Here is a 24,122-nt window from a genome sequence, read left to right on the forward strand (position 1 = left end):
AAATGGATGGCAGTTCAGAATGAATCAGATTCATGCTGATTTTCGTTACAAGTCATTCGACTATTTACTGGAAACAATGATTCTGCAAAATCAATTATGTTTGGGTTATTCATTGTATTGTCTCCATCTTCGTAATTTTACAAACTATTGCTTTAGTTCATTGATAGAACTAATATGTTATTAGTAATTGAGAAAGTCTCAAGACAAGAACTCATACATAAAGAATATTGATTCATAGCAATTATTAAGTATTTAATAAGGCAATTTTTACAAAAATGATATCTACAATTTTTTATTGGCTTAGTTTTTCTGTTGTAAGGGAAAAGTTAATGGTCAATTAATATTGATCAAAATCTCAATTACTTACTTGGATTGGCAAGAAAAGTCTGAACTCATCTGGAAGATCAGATTCTGAATACAGTCTGTCGGAGAAGTAAATTCTTCTAATTCTACAGTTGGCATGGATTTGAACTCTTAATGTCTCTATATAATTTGTTCCGTAAGCTCTTCTCGTAAAGTCGGCAAGATTGAACTGAATTTGATTCCAACCTTCATCCAAACGCATTGGCATTGTACAAATAAATGGTTTCACTCTTGTTGTACTCTGATAGTTCGATGCTCTAAATCTTCTTTTAATATTTTTATCATCCAAAACTTGAACTTCGAAAGTAAAATACTTTTTCAACTAATTATTGTTGATGTATCCTTATTCATCATCCGATTCTTACTTACATTTTTAATAACCATGACAAGGAAAGGTAATTTGATTCCTAGAGTTTTCTTTGCGCTGGCTGGGCAAGTAATATATGTTGTGCTAACATTTGTCCCGATAAGTTCAAGAACAGAGGATTGAATATCTTGATCGGTAATACGTTTAATGTGTCCATTCTTTACCTGTTTGTCCCAAATTTGTAAGGGTTTACTTCTACTCAGGTAAAACAAGAACAATTTGTTGTTGTATTAAAATCATCACCCATTTGCAATTAATACATACCCTATTGAATACAATATAGAGAGAAATCCACTTTGAAATGTATTTTTGAACATTTTTTTCTATTTTGTTTTTCCCTCAGTAACGAAAATACAGTAGATTTTAGTTGTAATTTAAAATTTGGCGGGAAGTCAAAAAGAAACGTTAACCACCACAAAATTTACGAAAACCATTGAGTGAAGTCTTACGCTAGAAAATTTACAAATAATTGTAAATATTCATTACTCTCTTAATACTTGAGAAGTTTAATTTTAAATATTTCACTTGATTGTGTGTAGGTATTCACACCACTACTTTTCATCTAAATGGTGCTTAGTAAATCATCTTCTCTTTCAATGTTGTTTACCTGCTCTAACTGACAAATTCAAAGAAGAGACCAATTGAATTTGGTTTAACCACGACCTCCACTAAAACTCCAGATTACACTGCGAATAATCTTTTGAATTCAATTGATTTCTATTACAAAATAAGTGAGAGATGATAATAAAACATTCAAATTTATAATTTAAATGATTTCAAATTGTTTGAATCGAAATTGTTTCCAACAAACATCCTTGTGTAAATTTCAATATTACCTTCCTTCAATTTGAGAGTGATATTTCTCCAAGAGTTTAAATTATTAGAGTTGCTTTTCCTTGATGTAGACTTCTGCAAATTTCTCGATAATTCTTTCTTTTGCTAACATGAATTCAGCAGCTTTGGCTGTTAAAGTTTCCGATTCCTTTCTCTTTCTATATTCATCTATTTAATTATCATCAATTATTTAATTATTTAATAAATATTATCATGCAAATGAACATTTACCATCCAATCCAATAAATAAATTATTATTTAATAATCATCACAAGAATTAAAACACGTACAAAATCCAGTTTTTACCATGAAAACTTCCATTGAAAATCCGACACCAAAAAAGAATGGAACAATATACATGACATCATTCATTATTGATTTCTTTCCGATTTGTGCTTTTTGCAAGACAAAACTAACCAAATGAAGTGGCTTTGCAGAGTAATAAATAATCTTTTCAAGCATTTTTTATAATTTTTGTTTTTTGTTTGGTGATTCATAGGCAGAAGAGGATGCTTCACCTTGATTGGAATTCGAATTGAGCATGTGATGGAAGGGACATACTCTATTTGAGGAATTTGAATGATGAGTACTCGATGTGCTAATGTTGGAAGATGATGGCTCTGAATTTGCATGTTCACTACTAAGGGAAGGAGATTCGAAAGTGGCTATGATACAGTCCGTAAGGATAGTGGTTTTGGAAGTACAATGTTTGAGATTGGATTTGAGGAAAGAGTTTGATTTCCTTCTCGCAAGGTAAAATAAATAATCAAAATTTGAAAGATAATGAGAAATTTCAGTAAAACCTTTTTCAGTCAAAATATTAATTGGTGATTTTCCAAGCTTTTTGAAATTCCAATAAATATTAAAATATTAAAAACAAACCTTATTTACATAATCTTTTTGAATTCCAGCTTTCAATAATAATTTAACCATTTCCAAATTCCCTTTTTTACACGCCTTATGAAGTGCTGTTTCTCCAGACTTTCCAAGTTAGTATCTATGAATTTAAATGGAATACATACCACATCAATTAAATTTACATTTGCATTCTTTGAGATTAAATACTTTACAATTTCAAGTTTTCCTCCATTTACAGCAAATTGCAAAGCAGAACAATTATACTATTACATGTAAGAAATAAGTGATCATCAAAATGCATACTTACTCCAAATCTGTCAATTGTGTCGACATTGAAAAACTTCACTTCCACTAATTCTTTCATCTTTTCAAGATTTCCGTTTATGGCAGAATCAAAAAAATAGCAAATGTCACCTTGTGGTTGATCAGTATTTCTGTGATCCATTATAATATTTGCATTTGGAAGAGCATTTACAGGTGGCCTTTCTTGAATTCCTTTAAGTAGAGATTCATAATTCTTTGGTATTCTTAATGTCCCTTTTGAAAACAATGATTTTGGCTTGTTGTTGGAAGGATCAGTAGTGGATGCATGCATTGATGTTACAGATGAAGATGTGGTTGTTGTAGTTGTGTGATGAAAAGGACACTTATTAACTTGCTTCTCTTCCAACACAGTATTGAAGGATTATCAGAGGCAGCATGGTCATCACTGTTGGAGTTTTGGGATTCTCTGTTAATATTATTGGATACTGGCATCATGGAAGATGCATGCGGGCAGTATTGAGAGGATTCTCCCCCCACTGCACTCAACTCGCTTACATGAGAGTTTTCCTCCTGTTGTTGTTGCTGATGAAATGGACAAACAGAGAGAGCCTTCTTCTGTTCTTCCTCTGATGGTTTTTGCATGTTTAAATTGAATAAAAATTAGTCGCACTATTCTCTACTAACAAAGCTATAACAAAACAAATATTCGAATATTCAAAATTTTGGGAGAGAGATAATAATGACGTATGGTATTTTTTTTTGTTTTGAAATAAGCGAGGAGTTATTCAGTTAATCGAGGACAAAACAGAATAACTGAATTCACTGTTTTGTCCTCCATTTACTACGAAGGTTGTGATTTGTGAAGGAAAGAATGTGTTTGTTCTAGAGACCTTAAACAAAAAGTGGCGATTTATAGTCATGTATTTGAAGTAAATCTCTCTCGTGGGAGTTTTGAGAGGCGTTCAGTTTGCTTTTAAATGCTTTAACATTGCTTTGGAATGACGATGGAGATTTACAAAAAATGTTTGGAGAACTGAGACTTGATTCAAAGACTGGTTTCAGTTTTGTTCTGTTTGGACTAAGTGTTTCAACCTTAACTGCAGATGGTCTCTTTTTACAATGTGCAGGAGGAGAATTAACTCTAAAGTCAAGGAAGGAAGCAGAGTAGGACTTGGCAAATTGTGGTCTTGGTGGTGTTGATGGGGAAGATGGAATTGAATTGCTATTGGTAACTGTTATGGAATAATGACTTGTTGTTTCAGCATGGTCAATGGAATTAAAATCCACAGAGTGAATTTGGAAAGGTGAAGAAGGCATTGAAATGGATTTTGGTGTTTTACATTCTGTAATGTTGTTTTTAGCCTCTGCAGCCAAGCTTGATGATCGTCTTCTTTTAAGATTATCATAATTATCAAATGAAGCCAAAAGAGAAAGTGGAATTCTGGTTCCTTTTTTCAACATTTCTTTTCTATGCGAAAGATCAGGACCACAGTTATCTTTAGAGTTGATTTCAAAATGCTTTGGTGGAGAGGATTGTATGAAAGTGTCATTCTTATGGTGGTAGGAAGAAGTATTTGGTGAGGTGGGGCTCATTAAACCTCCATGAATGGCATTAAGGCGCTTATGATGTGATCTAGGGGTTGTTACTGGTGAAGAACAAGTTGAAGAGGTATTGGAATCAACTTGTGGTAATTCATCATTCTTCCATAGAGAATGAAATCTTGGAGGACTAGTCGATCCGATGATCTCTGCTTGGAAATATAATGTCGATTGATCCATATTAATAATGAAACTGTTGTTTGTTGGTGAAGATTCTGCAAAATTGTTTTATCTCTCAAAGATCTTTTAAAAGAAGATTAAAGAGTGGTGGATTAAGGAAGTGCTTTGTTTTACAACCGAATTCTGAAGTCTAGAAGGAAGAATACTCAAGTTGCAAATATAAAGAAAAGAGGTAGGGAGGAATGTAAATCGATTTTTTAAGATGAAGATGTTCAATAAGATACGCATGAGATTGAGAGTTGAAAGCGTGGTTTCCCTCCTGTTCAAGAATACATCAACATCAAGGCGCCATCAATTAACCTCCTTGTTACTGTAATGAACATGCTTGTTGATTGTGACTCAACCAATCGGAGACGCTTGAAGATGCTGATGCGTCCTTAATAGTAAACATGTACCAAAATGAATGCTTAACATGTGGCTCACTTCAACAAGTAGTCGTTGGAAGAACCTTAATACGTCTAACACTATCAAATTGGTATGTTTTTGCAAATAAGGATATTATCTTTGCATATACAATCATTGAAAGTATGGAAAATCAAACCAAACATTTCAAAAAATTTATATACAACAATTCAACAGCTTAATTAAGGTGTACCTGTTAATTTCTTCTCCTCCTGCACTTTTCCTCGCACTCTCATATGAATTGTTATCTTCCACATATCATCCATGTATTGATAGTTCATTCACTGTTTGTCCCGATAGAATAATCAGTCAAAAATCCAACTTTATAAACACAGCACTAAACATGAATAACTATAGAATTGGGAGAATTAACATTATCTGAATTATCATTTTGTTCCTGTTGTGATGATTCCAATATTCTTGAGGAGAGAGAAGACGAAATGTTCAATGGAGCAACTCTACTTGTTGGTAACGTTGGGGAACTGTCATTGAAGGAATTGCTCGATCCTATTATTGAGTTACCTCTCGTTGATGAAATTAGAGAAGCTGAGGAAAGAATGGATGGAGAATCCAATGATGATTCAATACTACTTGATAACTCTGAATTGTCATGACAAGAGCTCAGTAAGGTCTGATCATTGGATAAATCATATTGAAGTGAAAATCGAAGGAATGTATCTTTTAAGAGCATGGATTTTACAACCTTTTCTATGCTTATGAAAAGATCTATTTGTCCGTAACCTTCTGCAATGTTTTTAACTTCCTTTTCTCTGACTTTTTGAGAAATGTTGATTGCATAAGGTGAATTATCACACAAATACTTGTTGAGAATCTCTGCTTGCTTCTTTGCTCTATCTGATGTTTTCTTAATCGACTTGTATAGTAATATATCTTCCAAAAAGAGAATATTCTCTTCAGAACATTCCTTTTCACAGAATTTCTTTCATCATGTTCAGATTTTACAAATTAATAAACAGGACTTACCTTAAACATTTCTCTTCCGTTCGAATTCATCATTACCCTTTCAAATTCCATACCCAACTTGAAATCTTGCATTCGTTGCTCTTGAACTTTCACGGCTTGTCTCAGTTCCACTTGTTCACTCATATTTCTGGCCACAATAACATAAACCTGATGAATATTTCCCTCGTCCAACATGATATCCACTTTACTGGTCGATACACTCACTGGAATTTCTGAGCCAAGATTGGAGAGTATGGTGGTGTCCCATCTAGACTTGGTCTCTGCCATATTTTCCAAATATTTCAGAATTTCATCATTGAGATGATTTGGATTTTCAATGGAATTGTATAGAAACGCCATATCACTACCATTATTTTGTGAATCCATCAGAGGTGCTTTCTGTAAATACTGGCTCACCAAATTGAATTGTTTCTTTAAAATTCTACTCTCAAATATTGTATTGAAATTCACAATTTGGGCGGTCTTTGAATCGACAGAGAATATGAAATCATCGATAGAGTTCATGATAACTCTAGATTTTTGCTCAGATAGTGATGTCTTTTCCAATAATCGTTGCATGAGTTCATTGTCCTCACTGAGAATGGTCTGGGTGGCATCGAGGGCATCCAACATGTTATTGACATCTTCACATAGCATTCCCAATTCATCAGAACCAACATTTGGAACTCTTTCCTTGATATTTGTCGAATTGGTTATAATTCTTACAGCATTTGTCAATTTTAACAATCTTTTCAACACTACAATTTCCAAAAATATAATTAATCCAATAGAGAGGAGAATAATCATTACTGTCATTACAGACCAAGTAATTAGAAATGATGTAATACCAAGAGTATAGACCTCTCTATCAAAATCTGTTCTTATAACCATCGATCCATCACTAATCAAATCATAATACTCTTGAAATATTGAAATCTTACTTCCGTATAGAATGGCCTTATTGGAACAGAGTCTATTCTCGAATAATGGTAGATTGAGATCATTCTCATCAACAGAAAATTGTTGAATAAACTGTCCAGTATTATTCGACCACAAACTCTGTGAAGAAACTCCCTCAATTAAAGTTTGAGTCCAGGATGAGGTTTTTTCTGAAATTATTTTCGAAGTCTGCTGACTAGTCAACTCTGTTTTTGATTTATCACTTGACAGAGACTTGGCAAATAAATATCTGTCTCTACTACTCCTCAAATTATATGGTGTTAAACAATATTGACTTCTGTCTGACATGTCAGTAAAAAATTCTCTAGTTTGATATCTTCCAAATATCATAATTCCATAAGTCTTTTGATAATCTGTATCTTGAATTGGCATTGCAGATAATAGCAATAAATTTAACAGTTTAGTCTGAGTGGTAATGTTGAAATTTTGATTCAATCCTGAAACTGTTATATTCGAAACAATTAAATCAAATAAACTCTCTGAAGGTGAATAAAATCCAACATTTCTAGTTGATGGATTTGACATACCATCCATCAAAACTCTTCCTATTGAGCTAGCTTGAAGATTTATCAAATCATTTGGAATCTTATCTAGTCTATATCCATCAAAACATCCCAATCCACTCAAATAAGTTCCATTCATATAATAAATCAATGCAAAATTAACTCTACTTGTCAATTGATATTGACAATGCAAATAATAATTTAAAAATTGATTTGCCAAAACAGTTGCATTAGAATTCGTATTCGTTACAACATCAATTGCATCTTTGAATGCACCATATTCGAATAGACGTGATGTTAGAAAGTAAAAATCATCAAATAAAGTTCTACTTGTTCGTTTGGCTGATTCCATGGCCATTGAATTTTCCACACTTAAAAAGGAAATATTAAAGGCTGTCAATAAAATTGCTAAACAAGTTGCCATCAAGAGGAGAAATAATAAGATTAGAATAATTGTTATTTTAAATCGAAGACTTTTGTGAATTAAAACTGATTGACTGTCAGGTGTCTGAGCTGAGGAGGATGGATCCATGACATTTAAATTATTGTCATCATGATTATCTAAATGTATGGATTTTTCTATTAATTCTTCCGAGAATTGAGTTAATTTTTTAGAATTTCCAAATAATTCAAAACTATTCGAATCGTTTTCATTAGAATATTTTATATGATGAACATTTTTAATTCTTTTCAAAGAAAGTAAATTATTCTTGAAGGTTTTTCGAAACTTCGTACTGTTAACTGTTGTTGGAAGAATTGTTTCTTGTTGGTTCTTTTTACTTCCTTGTTGGTTTGACATTTTTTTTGACTCTTCGATTGCCAGGTCAGACAAGTGACATACACTAATGTAATTGTACGTTTATTACTATTCTTAAACTATTGATGATGAATTGAGAGACTAATGGATTCCAACTTATCATAACTCATTGATGAACTTGTATTTACAATTTATTTTCGAACTTTTAATTCATTTACTTCTTATTCTTCTTCTTTGGATCAACATTTGATTTTTGATCTTTCTTTCCACTATTTGTATCAACTTTTAAATGTTTAGTTTGTGGAGCAGATGATTCACTTTTTTCAACATCTGATTGTGGAATTGGAGTATTTGGTTCGTCCATATTAATGTGATTTCTACTAGTTCTCAAACTACTTGCAATCTTTTCATAAATCTTCAAATCCTTAGAAGAAACTGAAGGTGGAATCTTCTTTAAGGCAATCTTGAAATGTTCTCTCGTTACAATCATTTCACCAATTGCCTTATTTGGAGTATTAGTATTAGATCTTCCTTTCAATAAATGTTCTTTCAAACATGATGTTGCAGCTTCTCTAACCAAAGCAGCCAAATCAGCGCCTGAAAAGTTTTCACACAATTTGGCAATTTCTTCCAAGTTTACATCTGAAGCAAGAGGTGTCTTTCTAGCAATGGTTTTCAAGACACTGATACGTTCTTGTTCGTTTGGTAATTTAACGTAGAGAAGTTTGTCCAAACGACCTGGACGTAACATGGCTGAATCGATCATGTCAGGTCTGTTGGTTGCTGCAATGACAAATACCATTCCTCTCGATTCTAAACCATCCATGGCAGTCAATAATTGATTTACAACACGTTCAGAACTTTGTGAGCTAGATTCATTATCTCTCTTTGGACACAAGGCATCCATTTCATCAAAGAAAATTACACAAGGTGATGAAGCAGCAGCACGACTGAAAACTTGTCTGACAGCTCTTTCAGATTCACCAACATATTTGTTCAAAAGTTCAGGTCCCTTAATTGAAATAAAGTTAGCACCACTGTCGTTTGAAATGGCCTTAGCCAACAATGTCTTACCACAACCAGGTGGACCATAAAGTAAAACACCAGCTGGAGCTGTAAGTCCAAGTTTCTTATAATGATCTGGATTCTTAATTGGTTCCATAATGGCCATTCTCAATTCTTCACGAACTTCTTCCAAAGCACCAATATCATCCCAAGTAACATTTGGAACTGTTGCAAAACCTTCACGTTTAGCACTTGGTTGAACCTTCTTAATGGCCTTTTCAAAATCGTTAAATGTTACATAAAGATTGGCTAATTGTTGTTCTGTTAATGGTTCCTTCATGGAACGAAGAGTTTCAGAAATGATATTTCTACGCTTAATATCCTCTGGTGAATCATGTGAAACAGTTGAAGTGACAGGAGTAGTAGGTGAAGCAGCTGTATCAACTGCCATTGGATCATCCCCTTGTTGTTGCTCAGTTCCAAAGACAATATCACCAAATATTCTGTGAATTGCAGCAATAGCAGCTTCATTAACAAGAGCTTTCAAATCAGCACCAACATAACCAGGAGTATTGTGTGCAATGGTTTTAAAATCAAAAGTATCATGTCCACCATCCAATTTTAATTTTCTAGTGAGAATGTTGAGAATTTTCATTCTGGCCTTCTCATCTGGAATACCAAGTGAAATTTCTCTATCAAATCTTCCAGCTCTTCTCAAAGCATCATCTAATGAATCAGGTCTATTTGTGGCACCAATTATAATTACTGTTTTACCTCCAGTTTTTTCCAATGTTAAATCATCCAAACAAGTAATCAATTGAGCAACGATACGTTTTTCCATTTCCTTTGAAGCATTATCTCTCTTACTTAAAATTGCATCAATTTCGTCAATGAAAATAATACTTGGTGCATTGGAAATTGCATCACGGAAAATTTGACGAATCTTGGCCTCAGATTCACCACTCATACCACTAACAATTTCAGGAGCTGAAACTTTAAGGAATGGAATTTGTAATTCACCAGCAATTGCATTAGCCAACATGGTTTTACCACAACCAGGTGGACCATGAAGTAAAATACCACGTGGTGGTTCAACACCCAATGTTGAGTAAATTTCTGGATGCAAAATTGGATATTCAATCAATTCACGAATATCTTGTAAAATATTATCAATACCTCCAATATCACTAAATCTAATATTTGGTGTTTCAACAATAATCTTTGGTTTTTTGGAGGAGCCACTACTTGGATCCGATTTGGTCTTTTTCTGAGGTGGAGCTTCTTTCACTTCCTTTGATGATGAACTGGATGAAGCAGTATTCGAATTGGATGAAGCAGAAGTATTATTAGAGGAAGAAGATTGAGAATTGGAAGGAGTAGTATTGGTAGTAGTTGAAGAAGAATTTGGTTGTTCTCTCTTTCTCTTCAAGTCATTTTCATTATTTTCAAGAGAAATGTTAGTTGATTGTTCCTTATAGACATTTTGTAATTGGTAATTCATTGAAGTCTTTTCATTATTAATAACTTCCTTGAGTTTGGCAACTTTTTGCATTCTCTTTTCTAATTCTTCTTTTGAAATTTGTTCTTCTTCCGATGATGATGATTCATCTTCTCCGAGAAGTCTATCAATTGCTACTAGACAAATTTCTTTAAAATCCAATAAAGGAATTTGTTTATAATCCTTTTCATGTGATTTTCTCAAGTATGTACAGAGTGGTAATATTTCCTTTTCCCCAATTGATGTTTTATCATGTGATTCCATGTACTCTTCAATACGTTCAAGAAGAGCACTCTCATCAATTTTAGGTCCTTTAGAAGATGCTTTACGATTATTATTGTTATGTTTTTGTTGTTTACCCATTTTTTTTGAGTTCAATTATTACATTGAAAGTTTAATCTTTAAATAGCTATTATTGCGATAAGGCGATTGTTGAATATTATGTACAGTTTGATGAGAACAAATAGTAAATATTAATTATTATTAAATAATATATTTTTTTACTTGTTTACAACTCGTGTGAAGTGGTGGTCAATTGTTCGTTAATCTTCAAGTTTTGTTGCAAGAGGTGTGATAAATAGACAATCATTTGCAAGTCCTTGTTGTGTTGACCAATAGTCTTATCAAAGTCATCAACTGGCTTCAAGAGTTGGAATGAAGACAACAAAAAGTGGTACAATTCAAAGTTCTTCTTGTTCGAAGATTGCAAATACTTGCCAATTTCTTCCAAATCCTTCTTCAATTGTTGGATAGTTTGTTGTAAAACAATATTGCTTTGCAAATACTTGTTGGTTTGGAGGTAGTTCATTGACAACTTTTCATTATCAGTCATAATGTATTCAACTCTAACTTGTTCAAACAATGTACCAACAACTTTGTCCTTGAATTTCAATTCTCTATTCATGTATCCTTTGAAATCTATTAATCTTCCGGTGACTGTTTCGTTACCTTGTGGAACATTGATAGTACAATCAAGGACGAGTGGGCTCTTCATGATGTTATCACTGAAAGATTGATAGATTTGTTTATCAACTGTTGTTTTCGATGTTGAAATGGTGTAGAAACCTATAAGTGTATCATTAGAGTAGACACGATGATGAAGGCTTTCCATCTTTTTGTAATAGGAAACATCAATATCGGTAGTATTTTCAGTAAATTTCAAAGGAATAGTATTCTTAATTTCAAAGTATCCTCCTTCTCTGAACTCTCCAAATAAACATCCAATAATATCAGTCTTTGAATTAAAAGCAACTCTTTGATAATGATCCAAAATATTCAACATTACCAAAGGATGGAGTTTATAAGTAGAAGTGGTTGTACCATTGTTTTTCTCGTTGATGAGAAGACAGCTTGTGCTTCCTTGCATCTTTTGTATATGATGATGGTGTGATTAATATTCGGCAAATAGCAAGGCAACAAAAAGCACCGTGATGATGAGAATATTTTTTCAAGTCAAAAAAAATTTACAAAATATTTTTTATTTTATTTTTAAAAATGTTTGCTTCAAGATTCTTCGCATCATAAACAAGGTGGTTGAGAAGAGAACAATGGAAGCAATCTGAGTTTTACATTTAATTTTGGCTCATGAAAGAAAGAATTAATAGAAGTAATTTTGGTGATTGAATTCAACAGAGAAGTTATTTTCTTCAATGAAGATTAGAAAGCCTAATGATGAATAATTAATATATATTCTTAATTTAGGCAATGAGGTTGTATCTTGGTAATCAAGATTAATGAACCAATTCATTCTTAAAGAAATATTAAGGGATTAATAACAAAAGGTTGATGATAATGGATTTTAGAAAGCTACCATATGATATTGTGAATTATTGAATGAAACACCAAGTCGAGATGAGCCTTTGTTCCACTTCATGAATTTCAGCATATTACCCATCAGAATAAATCGGAGCAATCTTACCAACCATTTTACCATCATGCTGATTATAATAACAGCCCAAACTCGATTCTTGTTAATCTAATGATGAGAAGTATGATGGAAGATGATAATCAGAATCACATAAACGAACACCTCACCGAGAATCAAGTAGAAAAAGGCTTTGAAAATTGTTTGTAAAAAATGCAACAAAATACGCTGTTGCCAAATTCTTCTCATAAGAACAATACGACAAACAACAATACCACAACAATGGAAAATTGTTCAGCATTGGACTCATCGAGTAATGCAAGTAGTGTAGAAGGTAAATGTTCAGCTACGACAAATTCTGCTGTACTTTCATCAGGAATTAATCATTCGGATAATTACAGTGCAAGTCTTCATCATCAACCAGAAGAAGAAGAAGAAATTTTACACTTTGATTCCTCTGCTTGCTCTTCCTCAAAACAAAATAGTAGTGAAAATAATGCATTACTCTCTGCTGGGGAGAATGAAAAAAGTAGTCAAGCTAATTTTACAGCTTCATTATTGTCTTCTTCATTAAATAATTATTCTGAAATTAATTCTTCTGAATTGAATGAAGTTGTAAATAATAGTAGTAGTACTAGTTGTAGACTAAATAGTCATATAGGAACTTCCGAACCTATTGATGAATCAACAAGTTGTTTTCGGAGATGTAATTCTCTTATTCAACAATTGTTATATAGAATTCAACCTTCTTCCGAGTCTGAAAAACACAGAAAAGAAGTGTTTGATATTATTGCTGCAGTGCTAGAGTTAGCCAACCTGAAAGTAAATATCAAATTTATTTACATTTTAATTAATGAATTTTAAATTAGACATATTTATATGGATCAGTAGCTTTTAAAACTTATTTACCTGATGGAGATATAGATTTAAGTGTGTTTGTGAGTAATGAAGAATACTTGGAGCTTTCATCACAGAATGTAAATAATTTGTTAAGTCATCAACCTCAAGTTAATGATTCAACAATTTCTTATGTTCATAATGTTTTATTAAAGAATATGCATATTGGATTAAAACAACAATTAGCAGACCCATCAATACCATGGTACAACAAGGCAAGAAGTTTATTTTCAGAAATTCAGAGAAATAATCTTGCTTATATTGAGGATATGACATTTATTAATGCTGAAGTTAAATTAATCAAATGTACGGTTAACAACATTCCTATTGATATGTCATCAGGTCAAATTGGAGGTTTATCCACTTTATGTTTTTTGCATGAAGTTGATGATAAGATTGCTGATAATCATCTATTTAAGAGGAGTATCATTTTAATGAAATCATGGTCTTACTATGAAAGCAGAATTCTGGGATCTCATCATGGTTTAGTATCAACATATGGATTAACTGTCTTGTTAATGTATATGTTCCGTTTGTACAAAATTGAAACACCACTTCAGGTGAGTAATTTATTATTTCATTTTTAAATATGAAATGTTAATTATAGGCACTTTATAGATTTTTAAATTATTATAGTACCTTTGATTGGACTAATTTTGGTATTAGTATTTATGGTCCAATACCTTTAGGAGCTATTAACGATCACAAAAGTATTGAAGGTATGCATAATTACTTATATGGAATTATTAAAACATTTTGAAGATTTTTATTACGAAAATTTACCACCTGAAAGACACGACTCTCTCACGAGTTCATTCCTTCAATCATGCAAATCCAAATATGGAACAGTTGACTCCTCCAAGACATTTACGATCAAAAATTTAAATATTGTAGATCCTTTGAGAGATTTTAACAATTTAGGAAGGAGTGTGAATTACAATAATTTTCTTAGAATACGGAGAGCAATTAAAAAAGGCTCAAAGACAATTACTGACATTTTGATTTCAAATGATTTAATGGAGTCAGAAAAAATTTTGAAATTATTCTTTAAGAATGTAGTTGAAAAATATATTACAGATCTTCCATCATTTATTCAACAACATGATAAGGAAACAATTATAAAGGTAGAGGATAGTGCTAGTGTATTTGACTCTAAATTGGAAGATTGCAGAAATTGTTTGGAAACTGCACACAGTTTACTAGGTATCAATGCATCACCAAATGCCAACAATAGATCTGTAGAATCATCTGTATCCTCAACGAGTTCACAACCTATAGAAACAACACCAACAAAAAGCATTCCAGTCCCTACAACACCACCAAAGAGAAGTAATTCATTCAGTAATTTTATTGCTTCACCTTTAAGTCCATTGAACAGTTCTGCAATCTACACAAGAAACCTTTCATTGATGCACAGAAATAGTGGATCATCAATAGCTCAATTGGGAAGTAGTATGTTAGCAGCTGCTCATTCTGGAAATATCAATCCAAATAATATCACACCAATAAGAAATTCTCAACACATGGAAATACCAGGTGATATTCCAGTTAAGAGTGATTCTGCAGATTTAACTGTTACATACAGTCCATCAAAACAAAAATCAAAAAAGAATCCAAAAGAGAATGAAAACATTGATCCAAATAAGTTTGAAAAAGTTCACAAGCAAAGAACCCCTCGCTCAAATTCCAAAGCCAACAGACAAACACCAGAACCAAAGAAAGAAACAAAAAAGCAAGTAAAGTGATTGTAGTGTACTTTATTATAATACAGCTATTTACATTTTGTTTGGTTCTTCACCGAACAAATCTTGTTCACTCAAAAATTGGTCATTGTTCAAAAAATCAGAATCGCCAAAAGGATTCATTGTACAAGCTTCGTTTTCATTAGAGTACCAATCCACAATATGGTGAGGGTATGTATTATTTGTGGATTCAGTTGCAATATCAGCTCCAAAAGCGAATGTGTTATACAAGTGTGTTGAAGGGGTTGAGTAATTGACTGTTTGGTGAGGTTGTTGGAAGTACAAGTTGAAAAATTGTGCTAAGGCATTAGCATCAGAGTAAGTTAAAGGAGTGTTAAAAGTAGCAGGAGCTGAGGTTGTGTTAAAAGCAGAATTGGTTGAGTAGGAACTAATAATTGGACTACCAAAACCGCGGTATGTGCTATTATTTGCTTGTTTAGTCTTCTTTGATGGTTCACTAATGAGAGCATCTAAATCTTCACTGCAGATGCCAACTGGTGTATTTGTAATTATGTTACAAGTATTGATTGGAGTAGAGGTAGAATACAAGTTTTCTAAAGTTGGTTGAGTGGAAATATTCTCTGGTGGACTCAAAAGACGTCTCTTTGCAGGTTGTGGTAAATATTGGTTGGATAAAGTATGTTGTGGTTGTGGTGGTACAGATGAGTTAATGGTTGGTTGTTGTTGTTGTTGTGAGAGGAAGGTTTATCAACTAATGCAGAAAGGGTTGCAGGTAAACTTGAAACAGATGCATTAGTTGTAGTTCTCTTTCTCTTCTTCTTTTCTTCAACTTTTGGTGAAGGAAGAGGTGAAGGAAGAGAGGTTGGAAGTTCACAAGTTGATTGTTTTCTCTTTGGTTGTGTTGCAACAGTGGTGGTAGTAGTAGTTGTGGTTTGAGACTTCTTCTTTTTTGGAGAAGAAATAATTGATGGTGATGAATCACCACTTGAAATGCCATCTAATTCAAGAGGTCTTTGCTTCTTATTTCTCTTAAAGAAGAGACCACACTTATTACACAAATATGTTGTTGAAGGGGTGGATGGAGTACAAGCTTCTGGTGTTTCAACAGTTGGGGAAAACTTTCTCCATAATGGAGATTGAGTTGTTTTGCAATTCCAACAGACTTTATCGCCTGGTTGTGGTGAACAAGTAGAAGGTGAATGATGAGTCATGGTTAAATATATGATACAGGTAAGATATTGTAATAGAGGAGAGAGGGATGGTTGAATATTTTCTAAATTAGGTCAACAATAGCAATAGTGATATGACAAATTTGTACAAAAAGTAGTTTGATTAAACGACGAACGCAAGGAGGGTGTGAAATGTTGTTGCACTAAAGTTCAATAGTAGTGTGCGAGTAGTGGTAGTGGTGGAATATGAAGTAATGTATCGAGTCAATTTGACAGTGAGGAATTGATGAATATTGATGTGAAGAATTGCAACAATATTAACTGTTATGTGATTGAAAGGTAGAGTAGTACAGGGAAGGTAGAATTTACAAGTTAATCCAAAGTAGTGATAAAGGCTTGTTTCAAAAACAGTTGAATAAATAGTCAGACAGAACAATATTATAACGAATGCTGATAGGGAGGTCTCGAGTGTGGATACAACAACAGATATGAAGGTTGACAATGATTTAACGTAGTCTCGTAATATCAATTACCACAAAAACTGTTGTGTCTTGCAAGGAAGGTTGCAGCAACAAGGCTGTATTATTGTTTTGTAAATTGTGTCGTGACAATGTGTTATTTTCAATATATATTATTAGGCCACACACCACAGAGAGTATTGGCTGATGTTGTTGGTTGGTTTTTTTTTAGTGGAAAATGAGGTATGAACCCTCTGAGAACAATTCCACCCACTGCCAGCTGCAACACGACCTCTCCTCACACACAAGAGGCTTGTTAGCGGCGTGTTGCTGCGAGTTTCTTGTTGGCTTCTTATTGTACAGCTGTGAAAAAAAGGCACGTTGTGAGTTGTGATGAATGATTTTTCATGTCTCTTGCTTGGCACCAGTTGCGTTCAAATGAGCTCGATGCAAATACGGAAAACAAAAATTGCGAAGCGTCACAATAGATTTTCATTTGATGCAAATTGACAGATTTGAAAAGATGAGATTTAAGAGCTTTGTTGAATATATCTCTCCCTAGTCAATAATTAATTGAATCAAATAATATTTTGCATTTTACTCTGTTTAATGTGAATATGAAGAACTTGTGATTTCCTTAATCTGATGGTTGGTGTGGTGGTGAGGCACTGATAAATCACAGTAATATTAATTGACTACTGTTCTTAAAAATGGTTAAGGTTGCCGGGCTTTGAATTTTGTATAATTAAGGACTTTCACACAATGCAGTCCTTATTCAGTTTGAATGGATTGTATCTCCTCAAATCCTTGATTTTCACAAGTGAAGAACCCTCAAAAGAGCACTATTATGTTCTTCTCTCCAAACTGTTATTGTCAATATTGTAAACTAGGCAAGTGAATGGTTAAGAGTTTTGGTGAAGATTCCCATAATTTTGTAAATTACGTGTCATTGCAATTCGTTCTTTACATGTTGTGTGTTGAATAGGAACACGAATGAAATTCATGTGATCTTTTTTTAACTTCATTAAGACCTTTTCAACATGGAAGAAAGCTGACAGGAGTATACAACGATGGCTTTGATTTTCGTTAAAAAGCTCTTTCAACTCCGAATCAAATAAAAGCTGCCAATTCTGTACCATTGTTTTTCACTTGTTAAAGTGGCAGTTACTACTGTTGGCGAGTGTACAATTAATCAGACAACAATCGGGAAAGGGGTTTTTAACTGTAGTTGCCTCAATAGTTGTAACAACATCTGCTGCTGTTGTTCATGCAAAACATTCCGATGCTCTCAATTGGATTGTAGGAAGATTTGAATGAATTACTGTTGTTGTTGTTTTTAATTCGTTGCATTATTGTTGTAATAGAAGGAATGGAGGTGGTACCTTGGCAAAACTCTAACGAACATTTTTCAAAGAACAATTATGAAGAAAATTAATTGAATGTAACATTCCGAGAAACTTGAGTCCGGTTAGTTGGAGTTCGATTCGAATCAATCTTGAAAATGTTGTTTTCAATATTTTGTTGAACATGGTGGTTGGGATGGTATTAATGGAATTGGTAATAAGGTTGACTTCTTTTTGTTTGTCGTGCTTGCAGCTTCTCAATCTGTTTGGTCAGTTCCTCAAAGTATCAAAATGATTCGTTTGTTTTTAAGGAAAAAATAAGTTTAGCCTCAATAGTGTTATCGGATTCTGATTTTCTAACACTTTCTTGGAAGAAAATAAAGACACAATTATTGGAAACTCAATTTAGGAGTTGAACCTTTTCACCCAGTTAAATTTCCATCTTGATGCTAAACAAAGTTCATTACAAAAAAATAAGCAAAAATCAAAGGCTTTGCTTTTCATCACAACAACATACTCGAGTTTTCTACAACAATCAAAATAATTTATTAACAATGGTGACTAAAAGATCGCTCCGAAACAAGGAAAATGATGATGAAGAAAATACCAAAGTAAAGAATAATAATTCATCATCAATTACATCAAGTTCAAAGAAGGATAAAAAGAAACAATCAAAGAAGGAGGAAAAAAAGAACAAACAAATTGCTAAACAGCCAGTTGTGGAAGAAGATTCTGAAGATTCAAATTCTGAAGAGGAAGTTCAAAAACCAACAAAATCAAAGAATTCTAGACTAGTTACGGAATTGTCAAAGAATGTAAAATTGGATTCAAAGGAAAATGATGTTTCATCTCAATTGGCTACTGTTAGATTTTTGAGATCAAATGGTGAGAAGGGATTGGAAAAATTAGTAACAAATTATCATTTGAAAGTTAAGAAACATTCACACTTCTCTAATTTATTTTCATTGAAATATGACATGCTGAAGAGTCCATTCTCTACTGATATTGTACAGGAATGCAGAGGATTAGTTTTAGATAAGGATAATAATTATAAGGTTGTTTGCTATCCTTTCAAAAAGTTCTTTAATTATGGAGAAAAGTACAATGCCTCAAAAGATATCAATTGGAAGGAAGCTAGAGTTTATGAAAAAATTGATGGAAGTTTATGTACACTTTATTATTATGGGTGAGTAGCTTGCTATATTTGCAATTTCTAAATTTGTAAGTGATATGTGGTGGATTTCAACAACAGGAACTGCCAGTGGTAATGGCTATCTCCACAATCAAAAAAGAACATTTGACAAACTCTTTTGGGATTTATGGAAAAAATTGGGTTATCAATTCCCAGATCCTAAGGAGAATAAGATTTACATGTTTGAACTCTTTTCGAATGAACATACAATCATTGTAAAGCCAGATAGAGATAGAATCGTGTTATTGGGAGTGAGGGATTTAACAACATTGAAAGAGGAAGATCCTGTACCAATTGCAGAGCAAATGAAATGGGAATGTGTACAATCTTACCCACTCTATACTTCTGTAGGAATGGTTTTCGATGCAGCCAGAAATTTGGATCCATCCAAATATGAAGGATTTGTTGTTTGCGATTCCAATTTCAATAGAATCAAGATTAAGAGTCCACAATATGTTGCACTTGCCCATTTAGTGAATAAGGATGATGAAGATGATTCAGAAACTCAAGATTCTCCATCCCAAATTCAATCAAAGAAGAGAAAAATGTTGCAAATTGTTCGAAGTAATGAATCATCAGAGTTTTTGGCTTACTATCCAAACCTGGAAGAGATACATACAAGTGTTAAATCACAATATGACAAGTTGATTTCCATCACTAAGGAGATAGCATCTGACATCAAGGGAAAGTATTATAGTAATAACGAGGAAGAGACATCGAATAAGGACGCTATTGTGAACTTTATTCAAAGAAAGTGTCAAACTGATTATTCAAAATTATTAATTTCAATTTTGGATAAACAGAATCCAAACATCAAAGTTGATGAAGAGGAGATGAAGACAAGCAAAAAGTTTTCAAAAATCGTTAAGCAAACAATGACAATTGCTGTTTATCAAGAGATGTTTGGAAACAAGTCATGTGAGCAAGTTTATACAACGGTAGAAATCTCTGCTCTTTTTGATTTGTTAAATTTTGCTTTCTACTTGTAAATTAATTTGAAATATTAAAACAACAATTTCATATCAATAATTATTTATATGAAATTGGAAATAAAAAGTTAATGAGATGAGGTTGGTTTCGATCCAACGTCCATGGGGCATCCGTGTAACCTGTAAGAGATTAACACGTTTGGAGGTCCATGCTCTCCCTCTGAGCTACTCACCCCAAAACCTGAAAGAAAAATTTCACCTCTATTACCTTTCCATCACTCAATTACAATAATTACCTTTATTTAAATCTATTGTATTGTCTTTTAAAGTCAAATCTGAAATTTCTCAACATTTCATATCTTGTTTGAAGTGGAATATCATGATGTGATTTAAAATTGTCATGTTTTCGAATAAGTTTTTCGGCAAGATACTTTTCCAATTCATCAAATATTGATGGTTGAATTACCTTTCCAATAGATTCTTCTGATAATTTACAAAGTTGCGAATATTCCTTGTGAGAAGAAATCAATTTGGTAATTTCTATTACTATCTGATTCAGTTCTTGCTTTAAATTAATTTCTTCTTGTTCTATTGATTGTAAAGTATTATAAGTAATCATAGAACTTGTTGAAGTACTTGTATTCAAATCAACAATTGATGATGACATACTTGAAGTGTCACTGTCATCAGTCAAACTATTAAGTGAACCATTTAGAGATGTATTTACACTACTATTATTGTTATTAGCAATCAACTTGGAAACATATGCCAAAGTATTTGAAATTTCCTTAAATCTTTGAATCAATTCCAATAAATGATGGAATTTTGCACTTTTTGAATTGACCAAATAATTTTTAAATGATTTTCTAGAAAGTGTATCATTCATAGTATTCAAAACTAGTACTATTTGTGTTTTTCTCAATTTTCTACTCATTGAAATATCCTTTTTAATCATTAAAGTAAATGTCAATACCACAATTGGAATTGCTATTAACAAACAAACTCCAATAATTGTTAAACTTGTAGTGGAAGCTTGTTGAGAAATATTTAAATTATTTTGAATGTTTGCTTTGATTTTAGTTAACATGTAATTCCAACCATTTGCAAATTGACGTATGGCAGAATTCACATTTGCTGACAGGAGTAATGAAGAAGCAGCTGATAAATTTCCCTCCAAAAATATATCTACTATTTCTTGATGTAAATTTAATAAGGAAATATTCTGAGCAGTTATATTATATTCATTTTGAATTGTATTGGAAATATCAGAATCTACCAAATTTAGTAATTTTCCAATACTTTGTTTAAATATATCCTTTCTAGTTACCCAATCATGAATACTTGCATTATGTGAACCAATTACACCTAAATTAATATCATTAGTTGTTAATTGATATTGATAACTCATATCATTATACGAAACTAGAGTTTCCATAATTGGTTTATTCACAACTGTATATGAATAAATAGTCATACTTCCAATTACAATAAAAGAAATAATATTAATTATCATTCCTAATAATAATAATAATCTTACACAATCACATTCTAATACTGTACCAAAACATGTCCTTATTTGGATGGTACTAACAAATGACTTGCTATTTATGGATTTGGATATTTTAGTAGTATTAGATTTTGGTGACTTGATACTTGTAATTGTACTTTTAATATGTTGAGGAGGTTTTACTTCTTGTTGACAGGTGGCAGTTGACTTGTCAAGTGGTTGAGTAGATATCTTATCAAATGATGACATTTTTTCTTTGTTTTTTAATTTGTTTAATAGAATAATTTGCATCTGATATGACATTATTATTGAGAGATGACAGAATGATGTAAAGCATGGACGCAATCCAATTCTTAATCGGCAATTATAATAAGATTTTGGTAAAGAGCTACATGAAAGGTATTGATACAAGATATTAAACTTGTTTTTTAAACAGAAGGTCTATAAACTGTTAGGCAAGTCTAACTTTATTAATTATTTGATTAGTGACGTTAAACTTTGTTAGATTTGATTGTTGCCGAATTTATTACAAATAGATAGTTGGTGGAGAGGAATCAATAACTGCGTTAAGCGAAGTAATGGATAATGCCGGACAAATAAGTCCTCGTAGACTTGGAGTTCAACTGTTGTCACTACTCAAAAAAATGTCAGAATCAAGTACAACTGCTAGTCCACAGCCAATAAGTCTTAATGTCATATCTCCATCTACAACAAACATTGAATTGATAGAAAAGAATGTAGATATTAGTGGAGTTCTGTCAGATGCCACCTCAAATCCTCATGAAGATGACAATGACAGTGTAATTGCAGATATTTTCGATGATATGGCATTCAATCAACCAATAGATAATCAAATAGAAGAACCAATAAGCCATCCACAAATTTCCAAATCAAAAAACAAATTTCTAAAAAAGGTAATGTTTGGCTTGGATAGAAAAACAAGTACTTGTTGTTCAACTCAATTTAGTTGTATTTCTTGTTTATCCATGTTAGCCCTACTTCTTAATATTGCATCTCTATTAGCAATCATTGGTTTATCAATAGCTTCAAATGTCAGTTATCAATCAGTCAAAGTTGTTGACGTAATGTCACTTGTAACTGAGGCCACTAACATGCATACAACAATGGGTTCTAGAGTGAGAGAAGTATCCTATAATATCTATGGATATGTACCTTCCTCAGTTGTCAGATCATTTTACACCTCTTCAAAATCAACTTTGTTAAATGATTTGAAAAATTTTACAAAGATTTTGCCACCAAATGAATTGAAAATGTTAAATTCGATTGTTGATTCGAATTTTACAACAGTACCTAATTCAAAGTTATGGGAAACTGTATTGAATTTGATTAGTTCTTCAAGTACAGGAGGTGGTGGTGGTCAACCTCCAACAGGTAATGGAACTAGTCCAGTAAATCCACAACCATCAAGAAATTCAACAAATTCTGGATCAATGACAAATTCAGTGAATACTACTGAATTGTTAGCAGCTCAAAAATTATTAGAATCTGAAGCATTTATTATTAGTGAAAAAGAAAATACGAATAATTTTGATCATTTTCTTGGTCAATTGATACAATTATGTTGGGATTCTCATAATTTAGCCAGAAGTACACTCATTGCATGTTTAGTTTTGATTTGTGCTTCGATAGCCCTTGTCATTCCATTTGCTGTTTTAATTTTCCTAATTGGGTTGATTAGTTCAAGCAAAGATGAAAAGAAACTTTTCAAAGCAAATACTATTTTACTATTCGAAACAATGGAGAGTCAAAACCTAAGACCTTTGTTTGAAAAATTCTGTATGAGTGCAGGTAGAGAACGTCAATTCAATTTCATATCCAAAACCAGAGATTATTCACAGCTCTGTAAAAGATCCTTGGAATTACAAATGAGAACATTCGAAATTACTCAAGATATTCTAAAGGGAGGCGAATTAATAGAAAAGCCAAATGCTCTTACTTTGAAACAAGTCAATCAGAATGAAAAGTTTCTTAAGGAAGTTGAATATATGAAACAACAAGTTGCATTTGAATTATTAGAATGTATGGATATGAATTATGATATGGGAATTAACATGAATCAAATTAATTATGATGATTTGATTCATCAAATAGATCAGTTTAATAATAAGGAAGATGATTATCAGATTCTTGATATTTTACCAGTTGATTTATTTGAAAAGTGTGAACATGAAGTTGTTCAATCATTGATAGAAGTGCATAATTATTTTAAGCAAACTGATGACTTTGTCAATGCTGTCTCAATCATTTATAAATAAAAGAACCTTAATTGGAGGAGGTAGGTAAATGTGAAATACTTTTATAATGAATGTGCTCGTCTCGTGGTGTAATGGTAGCATAGTGGACTTTGAATCCATTGACGGAGGTTCGATTCCTCCCGAGACGGTAAACGTGGCGAGCGTAATAATTTTTTTATTGGCAATGGGAAAACAAATTCTTAGATATATAAGGGATGATTTTTAAGACATCTCAAGAAGTTTCAGATAAAT

General features: G+C 32.4%; 9 protein-coding genes and 2 non-coding genes across 11 annotated transcripts; 4 read left to right on the forward strand and 7 right to left on the reverse strand.

Annotated features, from left to right (window-relative positions):
- Positions 1 to 355: 355 nt before the first annotated feature.
- On the reverse strand, positions 356 to 3,428 carry NAEGRDRAFT_81674 (uncharacterized protein; the record flags this gene model as incomplete). Its single annotated transcript, XM_002671007.1, has 9 exons — positions 3,078 to 3,428; positions 2,730 to 2,949; positions 2,587 to 2,685; positions 2,447 to 2,545; positions 2,126 to 2,404; positions 1,855 to 1,993; positions 1,638 to 1,732; positions 733 to 894; positions 356 to 685 (listed from the first exon to the last, which is right to left on the reverse strand). Exons 1-9 carry the CDS (start codon positions 3,326 to 3,328, stop codon positions 356 to 358), a joined length of 1,674 nt encoding a protein of 557 aa, XP_002671053.1. The 5' UTR covers positions 3,329 to 3,428.
- A 149-nt stretch (positions 3,429 to 3,577) lies between these two features.
- NAEGRDRAFT_59564 (RGS domain-containing protein) lies at positions 3,578 to 8,098 on the reverse strand (the record flags this gene model as incomplete). The annotated part of the gene is made up of 3 exons (XM_002671008.1): positions 5,852 to 8,098; positions 5,390 to 5,792; positions 3,578 to 4,434 (listed from the first exon to the last, which is right to left on the reverse strand). The coding sequence occupies exons 1-3, from the start codon at positions 8,090 to 8,092 to the stop codon at positions 3,578 to 3,580; spliced, it is 3,501 nt and encodes a 1,166-aa protein (XP_002671054.1). The 5' UTR covers positions 8,093 to 8,098.
- Positions 8,099 to 8,221: 123 nt separating this feature from the next.
- On the reverse strand, positions 8,222 to 10,916 carry NAEGRDRAFT_81676 (uncharacterized protein; the record flags this gene model as incomplete). Its single annotated transcript, XM_002671009.1, has 1 exon — positions 8,222 to 10,916. One exon carries the CDS (start codon positions 10,914 to 10,916, stop codon positions 8,265 to 8,267), a length of 2,652 nt encoding a protein of 883 aa, XP_002671055.1. The 3' UTR covers positions 8,222 to 8,264.
- A 145-nt stretch (positions 10,917 to 11,061) lies between these two features.
- Positions 11,062 to 11,919, reverse strand: NAEGRDRAFT_73989 (uncharacterized protein; the record flags this gene model as incomplete). The annotated part of the gene is made up of 1 exon (XM_002671010.1): positions 11,062 to 11,919. The coding sequence occupies one exon, from the start codon at positions 11,917 to 11,919 to the stop codon at positions 11,062 to 11,064; it is 858 nt and encodes a 285-aa protein (XP_002671056.1).
- Positions 11,920 to 12,630: 711 nt separating this feature from the next.
- NAEGRDRAFT_81677 (uncharacterized protein) lies at positions 12,631 to 15,079 on the forward strand (the record flags this gene model as incomplete). The annotated part of the gene is made up of 4 exons (XM_002670968.1): positions 12,631 to 13,239; positions 13,287 to 13,874; positions 13,922 to 14,033; positions 14,077 to 15,079. 4 exons carry the CDS (start codon positions 12,631 to 12,633, stop codon positions 15,057 to 15,059), a joined length of 2,292 nt encoding a protein of 763 aa, XP_002671014.1. The 3' UTR covers positions 15,060 to 15,079.
- Positions 15,046 to 16,859, reverse strand: NAEGRDRAFT_81678 (uncharacterized protein). Its single transcript, XM_002671011.1, has one exon. The coding sequence runs from the start codon at positions 16,226 to 16,228 to the stop codon at positions 15,647 to 15,649; it is 582 nt and encodes a 193-aa protein (XP_002671057.1). The 5' UTR covers positions 16,229 to 16,859; the 3' UTR covers positions 15,046 to 15,646.
- Positions 16,860 to 18,478: 1,619 nt separating this feature from the next.
- NAEGRDRAFT_81679 (uncharacterized protein) lies at positions 18,479 to 20,203 on the forward strand. Its single transcript, XM_002670969.1, has 2 exons — positions 18,479 to 19,173; positions 19,214 to 20,203. Exons 1-2 carry the CDS (start codon positions 18,542 to 18,544, stop codon positions 20,166 to 20,168), a joined length of 1,587 nt encoding a protein of 528 aa, XP_002671015.1. The 5' UTR covers positions 18,479 to 18,541; the 3' UTR covers positions 20,169 to 20,203.
- Positions 20,204 to 20,241: 38 nt separating this feature from the next.
- Positions 20,242 to 20,343, reverse strand: NAEGRDRAFT_t683. The gene has a single exon. It is a non-coding gene; the product is annotated as a tRNA-Trp (tRNA).
- A 63-nt stretch (positions 20,344 to 20,406) lies between these two features.
- Positions 20,407 to 21,864, reverse strand: NAEGRDRAFT_73993 (uncharacterized protein; the record flags this gene model as incomplete). The annotated part of the gene is made up of 1 exon (XM_002671012.1): positions 20,407 to 21,864. The coding sequence occupies one exon, from the start codon at positions 21,862 to 21,864 to the stop codon at positions 20,407 to 20,409; it is 1,458 nt and encodes a 485-aa protein (XP_002671058.1).
- A 395-nt stretch (positions 21,865 to 22,259) lies between these two features.
- Positions 22,260 to 23,891, forward strand: NAEGRDRAFT_73994 (uncharacterized protein; the record flags this gene model as incomplete). Its single annotated transcript, XM_002670970.1, has 1 exon — positions 22,260 to 23,891. The coding sequence occupies one exon, from the start codon at positions 22,260 to 22,262 to the stop codon at positions 23,889 to 23,891; it is 1,632 nt and encodes a 543-aa protein (XP_002671016.1).
- A 57-nt stretch (positions 23,892 to 23,948) lies between these two features.
- On the forward strand, positions 23,949 to 24,019 carry NAEGRDRAFT_t679. Its single transcript has one exon. It is a non-coding gene; the product is annotated as a tRNA-Gln (tRNA).
- The last annotated feature ends 103 nt before the right edge of the window (positions 24,020 to 24,122 follow it).

Source organism: Naegleria gruberi, assembly GCF_000004985.1.
Source record: "Naegleria gruberi genomic scaffold NAEGRscaffold_65, whole genome shotgun sequence".
In the NCBI taxonomy this organism is placed as follows: domain Eukaryota; phylum Heterolobosea; class Eutetramitea; order Acrasida; family Naegleriidae; genus Naegleria; species Naegleria gruberi.

Coding starts and splice junctions, on each gene's coding strand:
- NAEGRDRAFT_81678 (XM_002671011.1), bottom strand. CDS start 16,228: ATGACTCATCATTCACCTTCTACTTGTTCACCACAACCAGGCGATAAA.
- NAEGRDRAFT_81679 (XM_002670969.1), top strand. CDS start 18,542: ATGGTGACTAAAAGATCGCTCCGAAACAAGGAAAATGATGATGAAGAA. Junction 19,174..19,213: donor TGTACACTTTATTATTATGG/GTGAGTAGCTTG, acceptor TAAATTTGTAAG/TGATATGTGGTGGATTTCAA.